This window comes from Podarcis muralis, chromosome 3 (genome assembly GCF_964188315.1).
Source record: "Podarcis muralis chromosome 3, rPodMur119.hap1.1, whole genome shotgun sequence".
NCBI lineage: Eukaryota > Metazoa > Chordata > Lepidosauria > Squamata > Lacertidae > Podarcis > Podarcis muralis.
In genome coordinates, this window is record NC_135657.1 from 64,978,394 (window position 1) to 64,995,958 (window position 17,565).

General features: G+C 41.3%; 1 protein-coding gene across 1 annotated transcript in view; it reads right to left on the reverse strand.

Moving 5' to 3' along the window:
• The window catches only part of RSPO3 (R-spondin 3), a 56,994-nt gene that overhangs the window by 26,761 nt on the left and 12,668 nt on the right, over positions 1–17,565 (reverse strand). Inside the window, exons 2-4 of the mRNA XM_028723346.2 lie at positions 4,827–5,015; positions 3,688–3,834; positions 211–408 (exon numbers count right to left, since the gene is read on the reverse strand). Of these exons, the coding sequence (XP_028579179.1) occupies positions 211–408; positions 3,688–3,834; positions 4,827–5,015 (534 nt within the window). The remainder of the gene's footprint in view (positions 1–210; positions 409–3,687; positions 3,835–4,826; positions 5,016–17,565) is intronic.

Here is a 17,565-nt window from a genome sequence, read left to right on the forward strand (position 1 = left end):
CTCTTACAGCTTCCGGATAATACCTTGTTTAAACAAACCTTGTTTAAAGGAATGAAAATCATGAGTCAACATTCCCAACATGCCAAGTTTTAGGATTTTCTCAAACCAAAGTACTATTAAGCCCCAACAAAAATTCTGACGAAATCACGCCTTTATAAGGAATTGGTATTCATCAGTTCAAAAATATGAAAGAATAATGATCGCAAGTACCTGTTTGTCCTGTCTGGCATCTCGTTTTCGGTACAATACATTTTTTTGTCTCAGTTGTATGTGGGCATGGTTTGCCCTTTGTAGTAGGAAGTTGTAAGATTTCTCTTTTCCTCGTTTCATTCCCCCTTTTGAAACCGCACGTTTTCCCTCTCTTCATGCATGGACTCCATGGGCTCCATTCACTAACTTTACAATGCACTGCAACAAAAATATGACATAAATTAAGTATGGCCTCTATAAATTTAAAGTGGAGACGCTATATGTAGTTTTTTGTTACACACACACACACACACACACACACACACACCTTTAATAAAAAAAATAATTTAAAGAAAGCAAGTAAGTATGGCCAAATAGCCCCAAATTTATGCAGAACTTACACAATATATTCTTTTCACACCTTGCACATCACATATTTAATCTACATGTGCGTCAGAGGTCTAGAGAAAATTAATCTTTATGATCTTGAATGTATGTTTTCTCAAAGGCTTGTTTCATATGAGGTGCTTGCTCAAATCAGAGTGTAAAAGCTAAGGGCAATTTCATGGAGTAGCACTGCCAACTTTTTCACTTTCGTCTGTTTCTGTGCCATTAGCAGCATTCTGATCCACAAACATTAGTAAGTGGTAATGTTTGTCTCCATGCTGCAGAAAGCTTAACATAAGGATAGCCTTGCTAGATCAGGCTAAAGGCCCATCCGCCCCAGTATGCTATTCTCACAGTGGCCATCCAGAAGCCCATGAGAAACCCACAAGCAGATCCTGAGTGCGACAGCTCTCTCCCCACCTGTGATTCTCAGCAACTAGTATTCAGAGGCTTGCACAGTGGAGGTAGAACATAGGCATTGTGGGTAGTAGCCATTGTGACTAGTAGTTCATTGGTTGATGCAAGATCATCTGTTTGGGCCAGTTGGAAACCATCACCTAGCATGACACTGGGTTTACAGTGCTGTTAAGTGAGACAACTTGAACAGCTTAGCAAATAGTTAGCTGCCAAACAAGTATTGTATCATTCAAGTATTTCAGATAAATGTAAGATGCAAGATTCAGCAACAGAGGTCCTACTACTAATGGTAACTTTATAGTGATGGCTTTAGCACATCAGTGTGATTAGACATAACTTGATATGTTCTGTACTTTTTGAGACATATTAACATGGGCTTTCGGAGGTGTGATTCTGTTAATTTGGTGAGAGTCACACCTGCTCGCAGCAGAAAGCTTGAATCAATATGCTAAGCATGTAATCTAGTACACACAACTCCTAAGAAGAAAAAGCTTGAACTAAACGAATAGGCTTTCCTTGGAAAGTAGCACTGGCTGAATTGATTCCTATGTACAGATTTAGGCATTGGTCAAATAAACATGGTTCTTGCAGAATGAGGCCATTGAATGGATCCAAGTTGTGACCAGTCATCTCTGACTAAACACTTGCAATGCCTTATAGAGGATGTAGACATAAGTTCATGTGTCAAAATATAAATGCACACATAAAAAATAGATACACTTGAACTGTATGGAAGCACCGGGAGCATCCAGAGCAAAGGGGAAGAGAATGAACAGCAACCCTGTCTCTGTTGCTGCTTTTAAGAACTGCACCAGGAAATAATACACAGTGGGGCATGTGAGACAGATCATCTACTACAGGGTCTAAGAAATCTGATTGCCACTTCCTGCACTTGGCACTTTTGAGGAACTGGTTGCTGGTTGTAATAATAAACTGCGCCAGAAAGTTTTGTCATACCTGACTCTGGTTTCTGTATTTTAACACAGGGGTGAGGAACATGTAGCACCCTCCCCCAGATGTTGCTCATTTCCCATAATGCCAGACCACTGGCCATGCTGGCTGAGGCTGAAGGAAGTTGGGAGTTCAACAACATTCGTATTGAATTGTTATAAGTGGGTGTGATCTTCTATATTCTGCTTTTTTTTCCAGCTTGTAAACCACATTGTGTATAGAAAGGTGGTATGCAAATTAAAAGTGAAATGAAATTAAAGCATCTGATGGGCCACTGGTCCCCCCCACACACATAAATATACATATACATCATATACATATTCATAGGCATATACATATTAGATAGTGAGTTTAAAATGGCACAACTGTTAGAATTAAAAAAAATGAATTATTTATTTGGGTTGTGGTATTATGTTTTGAAATGAATTGGTATTTTAGGATTTAATTCAAATGATGCAGCCCAGCTGCTCATGGTGGCAGTAGCAGAAAATCTAGGGAGGGGGCAGAACAACCAGGCTTCACCCCATTGTGAGTTCCAAGCTGGCACAGTGATCTTGATGAAATCTGATGTTGGTGATCAATGTCTGTAAGACTGGCTTGGGATCCAGTGCATCCCATCCCACCATGCTTTTGAAACACTCAGTTTACTGTATTTCAACTAGGATCCGCTAGCAGGAATACTACCATACACCAGCAGGCCTCCACCATACTCATACAACCACAGAAAAAGTTATGACAAAGCCACTTCCGGCCTGCCCAGGAGGTGGGGTTGCGGGCTTCACGCCCACCCCACATGAGCGGGGGCTGGTCCCAGCCCCCGCGAGAGCAGGGGAATCCCGGTTGGGTCTGCCCCCCCCCCAGCCAGCCAATCAGCTGGCTGGCTGGGGGGCGTGGCCTGCCCTATTTAGGGCCGGCACAGAGGGGGCTTGCCCTCTTTTCGCCGGCTCATCCCCACGTTTTCCCACCCTCCCTCCCTTTAGCTGGGCTTAGGTAGGTCATTGACTTTGCTATGGACTTTGGTCTGTCGCCGCAAGGGGCATGGTAGGAATTTTTCCCAATTGGCGATTTCTGGCCTTTTGGTTTTTCGCCTACCTCGTAGCAACTCGTCACAACTTCTCTGCATTGGCGGTAGGCATTGGTAAGAAGGGGTTAAGAGGATGTGTGGGGGGGGGAGGAACGCCATCACCTCCCCCCAGCGACCGAAGGGTGGTCCGTTAAAGGACTCCGGGGGGCGTGGCCCTGTCCGAAGCCTATGGAGGTGAGGGCCAAAGGCACGCCCCAGAGCGGTGACCCGGGGGAGCTCCTAGTCGACGTGCCTCGGCAGGAGACTCCCCCGATATAAGGTTAACCCTTCCCCGTGTCTCCAGCAAATGGGCTGGAGCCGGATAGTCGTTAGGACCAATGCCTAAGCCAATGCCTCTCATTCCTGAATTCAATAAAGTTGTGGCCTAATTCGCCCAATTAACCTTAAATTATGGTGTCTCGTGTCTTTATTTATCCTGGGGGGGCGGGAACTCGCCACGCAACCATCATAACAAGTAAGTCCACAGAACACCCCCCAAAAAAAATCTTTCAAATGTCTACAAAGGTGGGAAACCCCTTTTCTGAAGTACCAACATTTTATTTGTGAATATTTCCCCGTTGCAAGATTTAAACTGCATGTCTAAGCAAAAACCAACAGAGACTATATTCCACAAATGGAAATGATGTACTGGGTACAGCTTTTTGGGACAGCTTACTCACCAATATTGTTGCACTCCATAGTGTGGTTGTTGGTTTCCAGCCAGTCAGGGCAGTTTCCAAGGCACTTTCCAAGGTGTAAGTAAAACCCATTTCTACACTTTGTGCAGAAATTTCTATTGAAGCAGGTTTCACAGTCAGCTTTACATTCTGAAGGGCGAGAAATAAGCAATTACTATCTTCCATGTATACCATGATCTACTTAAGTTAGTGTGATGCCATATGCAAGACAGAGTTTGTATCTGTTAGGGATCAGCAACTGAAGATGCTTGGGTCAACCCCATTGCAAGAAGAATCTGGCTGGAAGGACTGACAGTTATAGCACTAGGCTGGCCCATGATCTATCTGCTTCTCAATGTGGCTAGCTATAAAGCTTAGTGCATCCAGACAGAATCATTTTGAGTGGTTAAGCCTCTGTGGAAGCACACTCATCACACTATGTCCCAATGTATAATTTTCTGTCCAGGATCAAGGTTCAAGGAAACAGGTTCTGTCACTTTGCAACATCACAAAACCCATTACCCACATACTACCATAGTAGTTTTACATCTCTTTTAAAATGAGGCTTGCCTTAGATAAAAAACTTTTATCATTCCTACCATAATTATTAATAACAACACAACAAACATTTAAATATTATGCTACTTTATTTTATTTTACTTTTTAAATAGCAAGACAACCAGCCAACAGATTGTACCCTAGGAGAGACCAATATTTAGCATTTTATTTTCACTGTGCATAGCCACTGCTTTCTCTCCCTTAGCCAAACTCGAATAAATTGGATTCCTAGGCTGTATCAGTTTCTTCTAACATCGAGGGTTATGCTTAGTTACATTACTAACTTTAAGTGAAAAGTTGATAAGGAGAGGTGAAGGACTGGAGCTCCCTGGTGGAGACTGGGAATTTGGCTGGCCATCACTCTACTCCCAAGTAAATGGATGGTAAGTCACTGAGAGCCTCACTGCCCCCCCCCCCCAGGTTTGACAGAGAAGCAGGTGGTGTCAAGAAGAGAGCAACACAACAAAGGGGCCCATTGCCAGTGGACTATCTGATGGGGTAGCGTTGGAATAGTGGCTCATATCTATGACAAGGGTTCACAAGAAAGCATAAAAAGAGTAGCTGCAACTTTTCCTTCAACTTACTTTTACACTCATTTCTTTCTGGGTACCGTTGTCCATAATATCCATTGGGGCAGGATGAAAAACACATCCCTATCTCTCTAATTTGACTCCTCATCAGGAAAAAAAAGAGTCGAGGTTTACATGTTAAGCATCCATTGAACTGGGAACATGTTGCACATCCTTGGCAATCTTGGCTCATATCGAGATTCACTAAGAAGAAAAGTAACACAAACAAACAAAGGGGAGTTAGCTAGATAACATCTCTGTAATCCATAAATCTTCTGCTGAAACCGCATTAGGGGTTTTTTATGGTTTTGGGTTTTTGCAGCTTGGAACCCCACATTTCACAAGGGGCATTATTTCTTTACTATGATTAATAGTATCACTCTCATGCAAAATAAAGCTCTGCAATCCTTATGAAAAGAGAGAAAAATAACAAAATATACCAGTGGCCTGAACATATATATGTTTACTTGGAATAATACGTTGTGCGCAATGGGGCTTACTTTCAAGGAAGTGTCTGTAGGATTGCAGCCTCAAGAACATGTGCATGTTATTCATAAGTCTTACTAAATTATATTCCTTCCAATAAATTAACTAGACCTTACTCCCAAGTAAGTAGATTGAGGACTGGATCATTCTGTGATATTATGGCAAGTGGACAAAGCTGTATTGTAACTTTTGAATAAATATTTAAATTTTAAAAAGAGAGACTAATACAGCCTTAATCTTTATCCACTGACCCAGTAAGTTTGCCCCCCCCCCAAAAAAACCTGTGCTCTAGGGAATTCTGTGTTTTGCAAAACCTTACTACTGAGAGGAACAATAATAGTAGATTATTATACTACTATTAAAACTATCAGTGTTACCTATTGCTTTCCTATATCTCATACTGTGGGGATGTTCAGATTGCAGTCTTACTTCATTTGAGGCAATGGTGAAGCCCAAAAGGCCTATCCAATGCCTTATGTAAACTGAACATGTGACCTAGAACATGCATGTCCTCAGACATGAGGAAGAGTTCCTTGGCAGAGGAGTCATTCTGAAAAGCAAAAATAGTCACAGTATAGAAAAAGTAGCTTCATTTGCATTGGCAACAGAGAAACCAAAGCAATATTATGCAGATGTGAATGTTGTATGTTGTTTTAAGAATATTTTAATTTTAAATTTAATTGTTTTGTAATTTGTTGGGTTTTGGCTTACTTATTTCATTGTTTGGTTCACCTGGTCTTTGCAGTCTTGCTTTTGTTATTGCCTATGTACTAAAAACAAACCTTGAACTAAGTTTGCAATCAGCTCTAAAACAATACTTGGTTCAACCAATCCAAGAAGAACATCACAAGCCATGAAAAAAGAAAAATCAATAAGAATAACCTGTTGTCTTCTCCACATTGCATATGTATGCATAATCATCACCAATGAGACCTAAAAATGAGAAGGTTCAAATACGTATACAGTGGTGCCCCGCAAGACGAAATTAATTCGTTCCGCAATTTTTGTCGTCTAGCGAATTTTTCGTCTTGCGAAGCACGAAATCCCATAGGAATGCATTGAAAATCAATTAATGCGTTCCTATGGTCAAAAAAAGTCCAAACAAAGCCAAATTTGGTACAACAACAGTTTATTAACTGCTCTTTAAAGTCACACATACTGTAAAGAGCAGTTCAAAAATTGAAGGGAAAATAAATTAACTTTATAAACAAAACATGTCTTTGTTTTTAGACAAAGAAAACAAAGTCGCGAGACGTTTTCGTCTTGCGAAGCAAGCCCATAGGGGAAATTCGTCTTGCGAGGCAAATCGAAAACGGAAAAACCTTTCGTCTAGCGAGTTTTTTGTCTTGCGAGGCATTCGTCTTGCGAGGTACCACTGTACTTTCTTCACTGTCCTTCTGAGCCTAAACAATTCTGAAGACTATATCACTGAAACTAAACTTACAAACGTTGCTGTTTAATATTGAAAACAGCATTTTTGAAAAGCAATTTGTTCAGCTTCCAAGATATTGGTCCACTTCAGCAATATACTATTTCAATGCACAGTCATACCTCGGGTTAAATATGCTTCGGGTTGCGCTCCATGGTGACCTGGAACGGGTTTCGCCGTTCATGCATGCGCAGACGGTGAAAATGATGTCACACACACGTGCGGAAGCAGCGAATTGCGACCCACAGACGCGGGTTGCAATCCGGAATGGATCCCGTTCGTATCCAGAGGTACCACAGCATGGCATACAGTTTTCCAGTGGTTGACAATATACTTATTGGTCTGTAATTTACTGGGTGCAATTTGGAGCCATTTAAACAAACTGGCACCACCACTGCTTTGAACCCACTAAGAGGGACATGGCCAGATTTAGCATTGTGGGTAAATAGCCTGGTGAGAATTGTGACACACCAATCAGCATAAGAGTAGAGTAATTCAAATGGAATAAAAACTAAACTGGAGGTATTCCAGGTTTAACTTGTGCTATAAAATTAAATATATCTGATTCTAATACAGGTTCCCAGTCTTGCAAAGATGTGACCATTTTGGATTTCCCAATACAAGTAAGTGTGATTTCCAACAATCTGTTTTCTCCAGATCGTGATCCAAGGGTTGGGTCAGGTTCAGATTGTTCCAGGTTAGGTCAGGCTGGTCTGAACCACCAAATCAGGCGCTAAATCAGATGTGGCTTTGGGGCAGGTGTATACAGTCCGAGTACGAAATGTTAAAGACCAAATAATATATCAGGCAAAATGTGTCTGTTCTTCAGTAACAGGTCAAACACCTAAACCTGCACTATGTTTACTGGGAGCTTGAATTTGCTGGGAGCTTGAATTTGCTGAGAAATGTTCCAAGAGAAAATCTACCAGAGAAGTATGCAAAACTTATTCAGGCACTAACAGAAATTTCTAGAAATAATTACCATTATTACTGGCAAAGGCAACTTACTTTTCACTCTCAATCCAATCTGACCCTGTTCTACTCAGACAAGAGGTCTATAAAATCTGATACTTCTTATAATTGAAGACTGCAGACTGTATGATTACCTTTCTTTCATGCAAGAAAAAAGAGCCTACAAAATAAAGGGACTATGGAATAAAATAATGAATTCACTACAGTGAGGACTGTGGAAGTTATTAACTTCTATGGGCTAGGCTCAGACAATCTGACCAGCCATGCATTGTGGAGGAACAAAATATTAATTGCACATTTTGTCCCTATTAACATTGGTGGTTTTTCCCTACACGTACCTACTATTCAAATGTGAGATCCATTTGTGCACATGCACCCAAAGGCAAGAAGATCAAATGCATCCATTCTTAAGGAAATCAGCCCTGAGTGCTCACTGGAAGGACAGATCGTGAAGCTGAGGCTCCAGTACTTTGGCCACCTCATGAGAAGAGAAGACTCCCTGGAGAAGACACTGATGCTGGGAAAGATTCAGGGCACAAGAAGGGGACGACAGAGGATGAGATGGTTGGAAAGTGTTCTCGAAGCTACAAACATGAGTGACCAAACTGCGGGAGGCAGTGGAAGACAGGAGTGCCTGGCGTGCTCTGGTCCATGGGGTCACGAAGAGTCGGACACGACTAAACGACTAAACAACAACACCCAAAGGCAGGACTGTGCTCCTGACAGGTGGTGCAACTGGCTGTGATTCCTTTCGCTCAACACACGTCATACAAACCGGCTATGTTAAAATATCCAGTTTTCAAGGGCGGTCCTATTATTTACTGCCAGCTTCTTCTGGTGGTACCCCTTTAAGAATGTGAACATTCAAGATGGCATTGTGGGGATCTTTAATTGTTCTGACATGCAAAGCAAAATACACCTACCCTTTGTTGCCATAACAGATTCCTATGATTATCTAGTCACTCATGCCTATACAAATGGTTTGGGATTCATAAGAGTCCCATGGACTTGCATGCACACATTGAAACTTTTGACTGGGCAACACACAAATCACAACCTACTTTTGAGATTCCAGGTTTATACGCAGTTTGTTATGTGAAATGCAGAGTTGCTGCTACTCATGAAAAACATCTAAATTGCCTTTTGGCCTACGGAACTAGCTGATCAAATACATTATTTGGATCTTGTCTGTGATGCCTTTTCAGTGAGAGGGAAGCACAGCTACAACCCATCAGTCATGCTCTAAAGTGTTTGGTCTTGTTCAGATGTAGTGGTGCAGCCACAATTTAAACCTGGCTGATTCTCACAAACTGGAGTTTAATCAAATCATGGTTCTTCAAATTGTGACTTCCGTGTGGGAACTGTGGTATGTTTAAAAATGGAAATGGAAAATTCTGATCTCATCCTCTAAGGTAACAGAGTGGCAAACAATGGATTCCTCTTAGGTTTGAACCAGGACTATAATGTTAGGTTATGGAAAGCTCCTGTTTGGGAAGGCTCCACTATGCAATCAAACTATAGGCCTTATGCAAATGAAAATTGCATGGAACTTTCCCACATTTATTTAGGCCTAAATATATAGTTACAATTAACCCTAGCATCTTGCCAGATTTTACAGCTGCCACTGATAATTTGCACAATACCAAAAAATGCAGTTGTAGGAAATACTGAGAAGTCACTGTGTATGTATTAATGTAACCAAAAGCTGAGTTGAGCTATTTGGCTAGTAACGCTGCATATTTGCTCATCAGCTTTCAAACAGTACAGAGATCATTCAGTTCATACCATCAGCTTTACACAACTACAGTAGCAAGTATCTCTTACAGCCTTTTGAGGCAAGCGTTTTTGTCACACAGGCTTTTTAAGAAATAGAAACCACAAGGGGAAAAACAGCAGGAGCATATTTAAAGTCCCCTTTCCCCCATACCAGAGAATATAAACTACAAAAAGCCCATAATTCCATTTTAGAAGTTATAGCGCTGCCTGCACTGTTAAGAAACAAGACTTAATGTAGTCACTCAAATTTATTGCATGCCTACACAAATTGTGACCCACCAAACTGAACACAGCTCACCAGCCATGTATTACAGCCTTTTTGGTGCTTGTTTTTGAAGCCCCAGACAGGCAACCTAAACAAGAAACTTTCAGCAAGCCCCTGGGACCCACCATATATGGCTATGTTTGACTTGGTGGGTCCAAGTACAGGCATGGTTTACCATCTTGACTTTAGCTCAACTGGCTGTGATTTCCATATCTTTTCCCAGTCTCCTGAAGGCCAGTGAATGCTCTGCACTAATGGGACTTGCTCTTGGGCAAGGGTGCATAAAATTGCAGTCAGAAAAACAAAATTCTGCAACAAGGAAACCCAAATTCTGCAAGAGGGAAACCAAGTAAAAAATATGTGGCAGCTGTAGACTGTTATGCAAGCCACATTAGCAGAAATCCCCTCTAAAAAATTCCCTCCCAGGCGCCTCCTTATCTGTGAAAATTATGCAAACTGAATTATTTTGCATGGTTTTCTGGAGCTTTTCATGGTTTATTTTGCTTTTGTTAACCGTGAAAAAAGACAAGGAGCTGTATGGATTACTGAAACCACACTCCTGACAAGTGGAAATGTTATTCGGCAAAACTGTCTTCGACAACCTGGTGTCCTCCAGATGTGCTGAACTACAACTCCCATCTGCTACTAGGTTGGTGTAGGCTACAAAAACTCCTCTGTGGGGCTGCCTTTCAAAATTGCCTGGAAGCTCTATCTGGCTCAACACAGGGTAGTGAGATTATTGATGGGCATTGACAACTATCAGTGTATTACTTCAGTGTTCTGTCATTTGCACCCTAAGTCCCAGCTGCAATTCAAAATGCTGGCATTAACCTCTAAAGCCCTAATTTTATTGGGGCCCATATACCTGAATGATCGCCTCCTCTTATATAAATCTGTCCAGACTTTAAAATTCCAATCACTAGGTGAGGACTTTCTCCAAATTTCCACCCTTAGTGAACTAAAGGTGTTCTGAGAAATGACCTCTACAGTGGTGGTGCCCCATTATAAAGCCCTCTCTCCATAAAGGCTTGCCTGGCAGCCTGGAACCTATATAAAGACATTTCAGTGCCAGGTGAAAACACTTCTATTCATGCAGGTCATTTAATAATTAGGTTGCAGTCCAAACCCACAATCTGCCAAGCTCAGAATAGTTCCAACACTCTCTGCTAGAATCACTCTCCATGTGCTGAGAGTGCAGGTGGGCAATACTACTGGCAGGAAATGGTAGCCCATGGAAAGCCCAAAACCTAGCATTCTGGGGGTGGAAATGGGCTGAGCGAGCCCAAGATCTGCTGGATCCTGAGTCAGTGCCACTGCCATCAGTTAACGGCATCAGGCTCAATATGGGTTCAATTGCTACAGATCACACTTTTGCCTGCACCATCTTCAACTCCCATCCCAGCCTGCATGAGCACCAATAACTGCAGGTATGGTGGCAGTATACAGCTCTGTCACACCCTCTGCTGCCAGGCTAAAGTCTGGGTTGCTCTGCCAGAGGACATGGTTAACTTGGCAGTATATAAATGCCAAAACCGAGAGAGAGAGAGAGAGAGAGAGAGAGAGAGAGAGAGAGAGAGTGTGTAAACTGGTTGCTGCCATCTACATTGAATTGAAATACAGTCTAGAAATCAAATTTAAGTGGTCTTCCTTCAGACTATTTATGCTAAACCCTTCACAAAACTGAGAAAGGCAAATGTGGGACAGACGAGCACATTTTAGAATTCACCAGAACAAATAACCCACCCAATTGACAAAGCAGCAACCAATGCAAAGCAGCCCTTGCAGCAAACACCATTCACCCACCCAATCGTTAGATCCTGCTTACGGATGCAAACAATCGCCCATCCCCCCTCTGCACTACCCATGTATAAGACGACCCCCCCCCCATTTTTTACTTTATTTTGGAGTAAAAAAAACCTTGCCTAATACACAGAAAAGTACGGTAATATCAATGTTCTAATTCCAATGGCAAATAAATACAGTGGTACCTCGGGTTACATACGCTTCAGCTTACATACGCTTCAGGTTACAGACTCCGCTAACCCAGAAATAGTACCTCGGGTTAAGAACTTTGCTTCAGAATGGCGGATTCCCTCTGAGCTCCGGAGGGAATCGGCTCCGCAGGATTGGGTCTTGCCGCTGCGGCGACGCGGGGACCCTTAAAAATCACAGGCGGTGAAGCCTGTGAGCGTGGTGACTTGGCGGGCACCATTTGTGCCCCCCCGACCTGCGAAGGAGCCTTTTTAAAGGCTTCGGAACGGGGGACGGGGTGAGCGGCGCGGTGCTGAGAGTCGACTGCTTCTCCTGCGGAGTGAAGCTGCACTGCCGTGGTCGGAGAGCGCTGACTTCTTCTTGTGAGCAATTGGACTTTAAAGTGACAACCCGTGAGTAGTACGGAAATTGGAATTGTAAAGAAAATTTTTTATGAATTAGGCACGATCGGGGAAGGTGCAAACAGGAAGTCCACCTCCCCCCCCCCCCCTGTAAATAATTTAAAGCAAGGACCTGCTAACTAAGGTCGAGAGATCCTCTTTTTTTCCTATTTTGGTAAAAGACTTTAATTTCACGGTTTGGCAGTACAAGAAATCTTACTGGAGGATAAAGAGCTAATTTTGGGAGCTGAAGTGCCACCCCCCCAGACCCGGGAGTGCTCCGCGAGAGAGCCTGTTGATGAGGTATTGAAGAGTTTGACAGCTGTCAAATTAGCTGTCAAGATGGAAAAAGAGAACTTTGTTTCTGTTGCTTCTGCTGGTTATATTTGTTACAATTTTGTTACAATTTGTTGAAAACAAGGAAGAGCTGATACAAACTAACTTGATTGTTGGATTTGAACTGGAAGGAATGAAAGTTACAAGGCCAAATTGATGTTTTGGCTACAAATGTTACAACTCTGGACTTAACAGTAAACAACATCATTGAATTGGATAAGGATTTGAATCAGGAAGTCTATTCAACTGGACAAAAAGAGAAACTTGAGAGCTTTGAGAATTTGGAGAAGGAGATATCTGTTGTCCCTGAAGAAAAGGAAGGAGGAGCTGTAATTTTGCAGATGACAAAGGAGAGCTTGAGGTGTGACATGATGGCAACAAAGGAAAATAAAAACTTGATGTGGAAAATCTGGTCTGAATTGGAGATTGAAAAATGGAGAGATCTCTTTAGGTGGAGATCTGAAGATCTAAGGATTACAAATTTGCTTAAGGTGGAAGTTGGAGCTTTGGGGACATTTGGACTTGAAAGGAGTAAGAAACAAGATTTGGGCTCCACTTTTAAGTATGGAGGTCTGGCTGGAAGAAACATGGATCCCGTTGGGCCAGAGCTTCTCCGAGATTTGGTGTTCAATATTAAGGACTATCAAAAAAACCGGCAGAGAGGAATTGAGAGAGAATTAAGAGCCTCGGATGTGAGATCTCCAGGCTGATAGTAGATTAAGACTGATGGACATTTGCTGGGGACTTAAACCGGGAAAGGGGGGGTGGAGTTTGGGAATCCAAAGGGTACATAATCACAATATGTTCTGTTTTTATTTTGCTTTGTTATTTGTATGAAAATTGGGGAATTCGTGGAAGGGAATTTGGGTCGACTTTAGAAAAAATGTTTTAAGAATGAGTATTGATGTATAAGTATTGGTGTCTAAGTTTGGATAAGGCAAAACTGGTTTGTTTAAATGAACCAAATAGAAATAGGTTAAAAATCATGGATAAGGATTTGCTAAACTAACAATTTGAATTGGAATACAAGAAGGGGAGGTATGAGGAGGTCAGGGAAATATGTCATTGAAAAATAAGTATTGTGAACTTTATGTGTTTTTAACTTTTTTTTGCTTTTTCCTTTTTGATTTTTTATTGTATTAAATTTGAAAACCTTAATAAATATCTTTTTTTAAAAAAAAAAAGAACTTTGCTTCAGGATGAGAACAGAAATCGTGCTCCGGCGGTGCAGCAGCAGCAGAAGGCCCCATTAGCTAAAGCGGTGCTTCAGGTTAAGAACAGTTTCAGGTTAAGAATGGACCTCCGGAATGAATTAAGTACTTAACCCGAGGTACCACTGTACATAGCACTAGATGTCACCATTTGCCAGCAATTAATCAGAGATGGAATTCTAACACAATAAGGTCTTGACCCCCAAATATATGAGGTCTCACTATCAATCGACCATAATCCAAAGTAGCACAATGTGACACATCCACAAAACAAAAAAATTAGAAATATTTGTACAGCCAATTAACTAAAGCACATGATCTCCTCTGCAGATTACACATAAACTCACAAAACACAAGATGCATGTATGATGTGTATTATCAAGGAATTAAGCATTTGTAACATGGGTAAATTTATCTAAGCTAAAGGAGGAAGGGTAGGAAAAAATACCTGAAAAAATACAGATGGAGGATACTAGTGAGGCAAAGATTAGTGCCAAGGATAGCAACACATAGTCAATACATATACAGGGTAGGTGATCAGTCAAGAACATGAACCAAGAAGCTACCAGTCAAATTTGGTCAAGGTACAATATATGCAGAGTCAGGGTTGTTAAGGTGCAGTGAATCTGCCCAAAGTTTTCCATTGCCTGAACATTTTAACAGAGTCCTTGCCTATTAATTCTGCATCCTTTATGAAGCAACAACAGCACTCAACTGCGATATTTTTGTGAAAGCAATGCAGCCAGGCATGACTTAAAATGAAGTGAGGAAGATCCATACAAACTACAGGAGCCAAGAGGAATACTTTGTAAAACTATCTAATATTTTCAATTTAGGAGTGGCTGGCATCTTCCCACTATGATTGGGCCTCTATGTTTTGGTAATTTTACAAGTAGCAAGCCAAGCCCTGGGATCAAGTTTCAAATTTACTCACTCACTTACTTACTATAACCTTTTCAAATCTGTAAGTGTAGAGGTCATAAGAGAAATAGACGTCCTGGATCCAAAGTCACCTTCCATACAGATCTTTGAGCTTCCATTTGCTTTCACCACCATCGAAAGGAAGGAAGGGCTGCTAAGAACCGGGGGGGGGAGGGGGGGATCACAGTGGAGGCACTCTCAGATTTATGAATTTGAACTCGGTGTACACATTCTTTACATATAATAAGACTCCCTGCCCCCCTCCCACTTTGAACAAGGTATACCCTTCAGCTGCTATGTTCCAATCATGAGTCTCCCCTCATCACACCTCAGTAATACCTTAATTTCCTGGTTAGGATGCCAGATCCTTCCTGTTTGTTTCCCATATTTTGTGTTGTAAGGGACCATGGCCATTGCACCTTCCCAATTTCCCTGCTGTTGTAGTTACCTGAAAATTACCAGGCACCACTTCCATTGTACTGCCTCCTTTTTTCTTTTTTCTTTCTTTCTTTTTTGCCTTCTTCCTAGTACTTGACTCAGTATACAGCTCTGGGCTTTTGCCTCCATTCCTCACAGGATTTGGTTTAAAAGTTTCCTTGATCATGTTGACAAGGTTCCTGAAAAGCACGTTCTTCCCAGTCCTAATGGGGTACATCCCATCTCCCACCAGGTCCAAGAAACAATGCTATCTTGTAGCTGGCTGTTCACTTATGGCATCCTGCTATAACTCCCCAATCTTTTACAGGAAGGAGGGAACTGGGTGGAGGGACTACTTTTGTCCCCAAGACTTTCAAAGATGGCTTACTAGTTTTAGGCATTTGCATTAACCTAGCATAGCTTTGTCCATGGAAAAGAGAACAAGGGACAACAGCAAAGAAATATTTTTGGTATGGCAAATCATGATTTCCTATTTATTTAGGGAAAATAAATGAATTTATAAATTACTTCTTGGTAAGATGAGAGCAAGAATCCCATTGCAGGGCCCACAGAAAGTAATGAAGTTTGGGGCTAAAGCACCAAGGGTGTAGGGTTCCCTGCTGCAACAAAATCCACTGTATTTGAAATGAGAGCCCTCTTATGTTGAAAAAACCATGGCTTCTACTACAGTGGTACCTCGGGTTACAGACGATTCAGGTTATAGACACTTCAGGTTACAGACTCTGCTAACCCAGAAATAGTACCTCTGGTTAAGAACTTTGCTTCAGGATGAGAACAGAAATTGTGTGGCGGTGGCAGCGGGAGGCCCCATTAGCTAAAGTGGTACCTCAGGTTAAGAACAGTTTCAGGTTAAGAACGGACCTCCAGAACAAATTAAGTTCTTAACCCAAGGTACCACTGTATTAGCTATAAATAGAATACACAGTCTTGCTCTATTATATTACAGCTAAATAACTTGTCCATTTTATAAGAAAAGTAGAGGAAAGTAAATGTGTGCATGTCTGGAAGAAAGCAGGGGAGAGAAAAATCTCACTGCTGAAAAGTGTTCTGCCAAAATAAACCTTGGAGCATTTTATAAATTAATTCTGGTCCGCATGTTTATTTTTCTTTTGGAAATTCTAAAATGAGACCGTTCAAATCATCTTATTGGCAGCAGCATATTTTTAGAGGAGTGAAGAAAAAAACCCCACAGAGCTCTGTTACTGGAAGGTGCTTGCTATTTTTTTCACTGAAAGTATTCTTTTCTTCTGACCTGGCATATTAGATAAGATTTATACTTCTGACCTGACATTATGTAGTTAAGATTTATTCTTCTGTATCAGCTTTATGATGCTTGCAAGCTATTTATTTACAGCATGGGGAATATATTTATGGCATAAGAAACAGAGATTGTACTTTAAAAAAGAGTAAAAAAAAATTTCAGGGAGAGTCCCATGTAACAGTGAAAACAGCAGATGCCCCTACAGCTGCTTCCCCCGGGCTCTTGGGGTATTTCCTTTGTTGTTTCAGCATCAGCATTAAACAATTTTAAGTCATTTTGATGGAGAGCAACCTTAGACGGTTCCAAAAGCTCCAGCACATTCAAATATATGCTGAAGTGCAAGATAAAACAGGCTTTTTTCCTTAAGCTGCGATCTGTCGCTAACACAGATCCGATTGACTTGATTTTGATTCATTGTATTTCTATGCCACTTTCCATTCAAAATCATCTAAAAGAAGCTTACAAACAATAAATAACAATTACAGAATGGAACATCATGAATACAACATGAATCATAGAAAATAAATAACAAATCATCAACGAAATAATTGCAATCTCTAAAACACCATTAACAAAGCAGCAACTGAAAAATAAGCCAAGCATCGCAATAATCCATAAAACAATATCAACGTTAACAAAATAGCAACTAAAAAAAGAGAGAGAGCTATGCACAGTCAAGTCTGTACGCAGACTCTTCACGATCACATGTCTTATTATCTTTCATTCTATTCAGTTCATTAAAACACAGAGGATGGACTGGGAAGTCCTGAGGGAAGTGATTTTTGTTCTGCATTATTTTGTTTTGGGAAATGTATGATGTATATATTTAAAATCTGGAAAATGTGTCAAATGAAATGAAATAAATGGAATTTAAAGAATAAAATAAAAACACACATAATGCCTGTTGTTAAGACAGCTCAGCCAAATGCTGTGCCAGCTGGGGTCCTCAGGTAGCGAGTGGGCCATGGTGGAGGCAGTGGGGCTCTCAGGCCTATCGCCAGTGGTAAAGGATATGTTGAGTCAGGATAGTAATCAGGGAGTCCATTCCCACTCGAGAAAGTCCAAGGCAAGCCTGTCCCTCTGGAGCAGAGAGTCGTGGCTGCATTTGGTGTAGAGGCAGACCAAGAGGTCCAGCAGCGCCTCCACACTCAAGACACTCTTGCTGGGCACAGTCCAGCCAAAATAAAGCTCAGTGAACTTACATTAATTTCACTGGGAGTATTAAGCACATGTTTACATCCCTCCTATTAGAATAAATGAGAGTTAAAAGAGCTTAACTTTCATTAG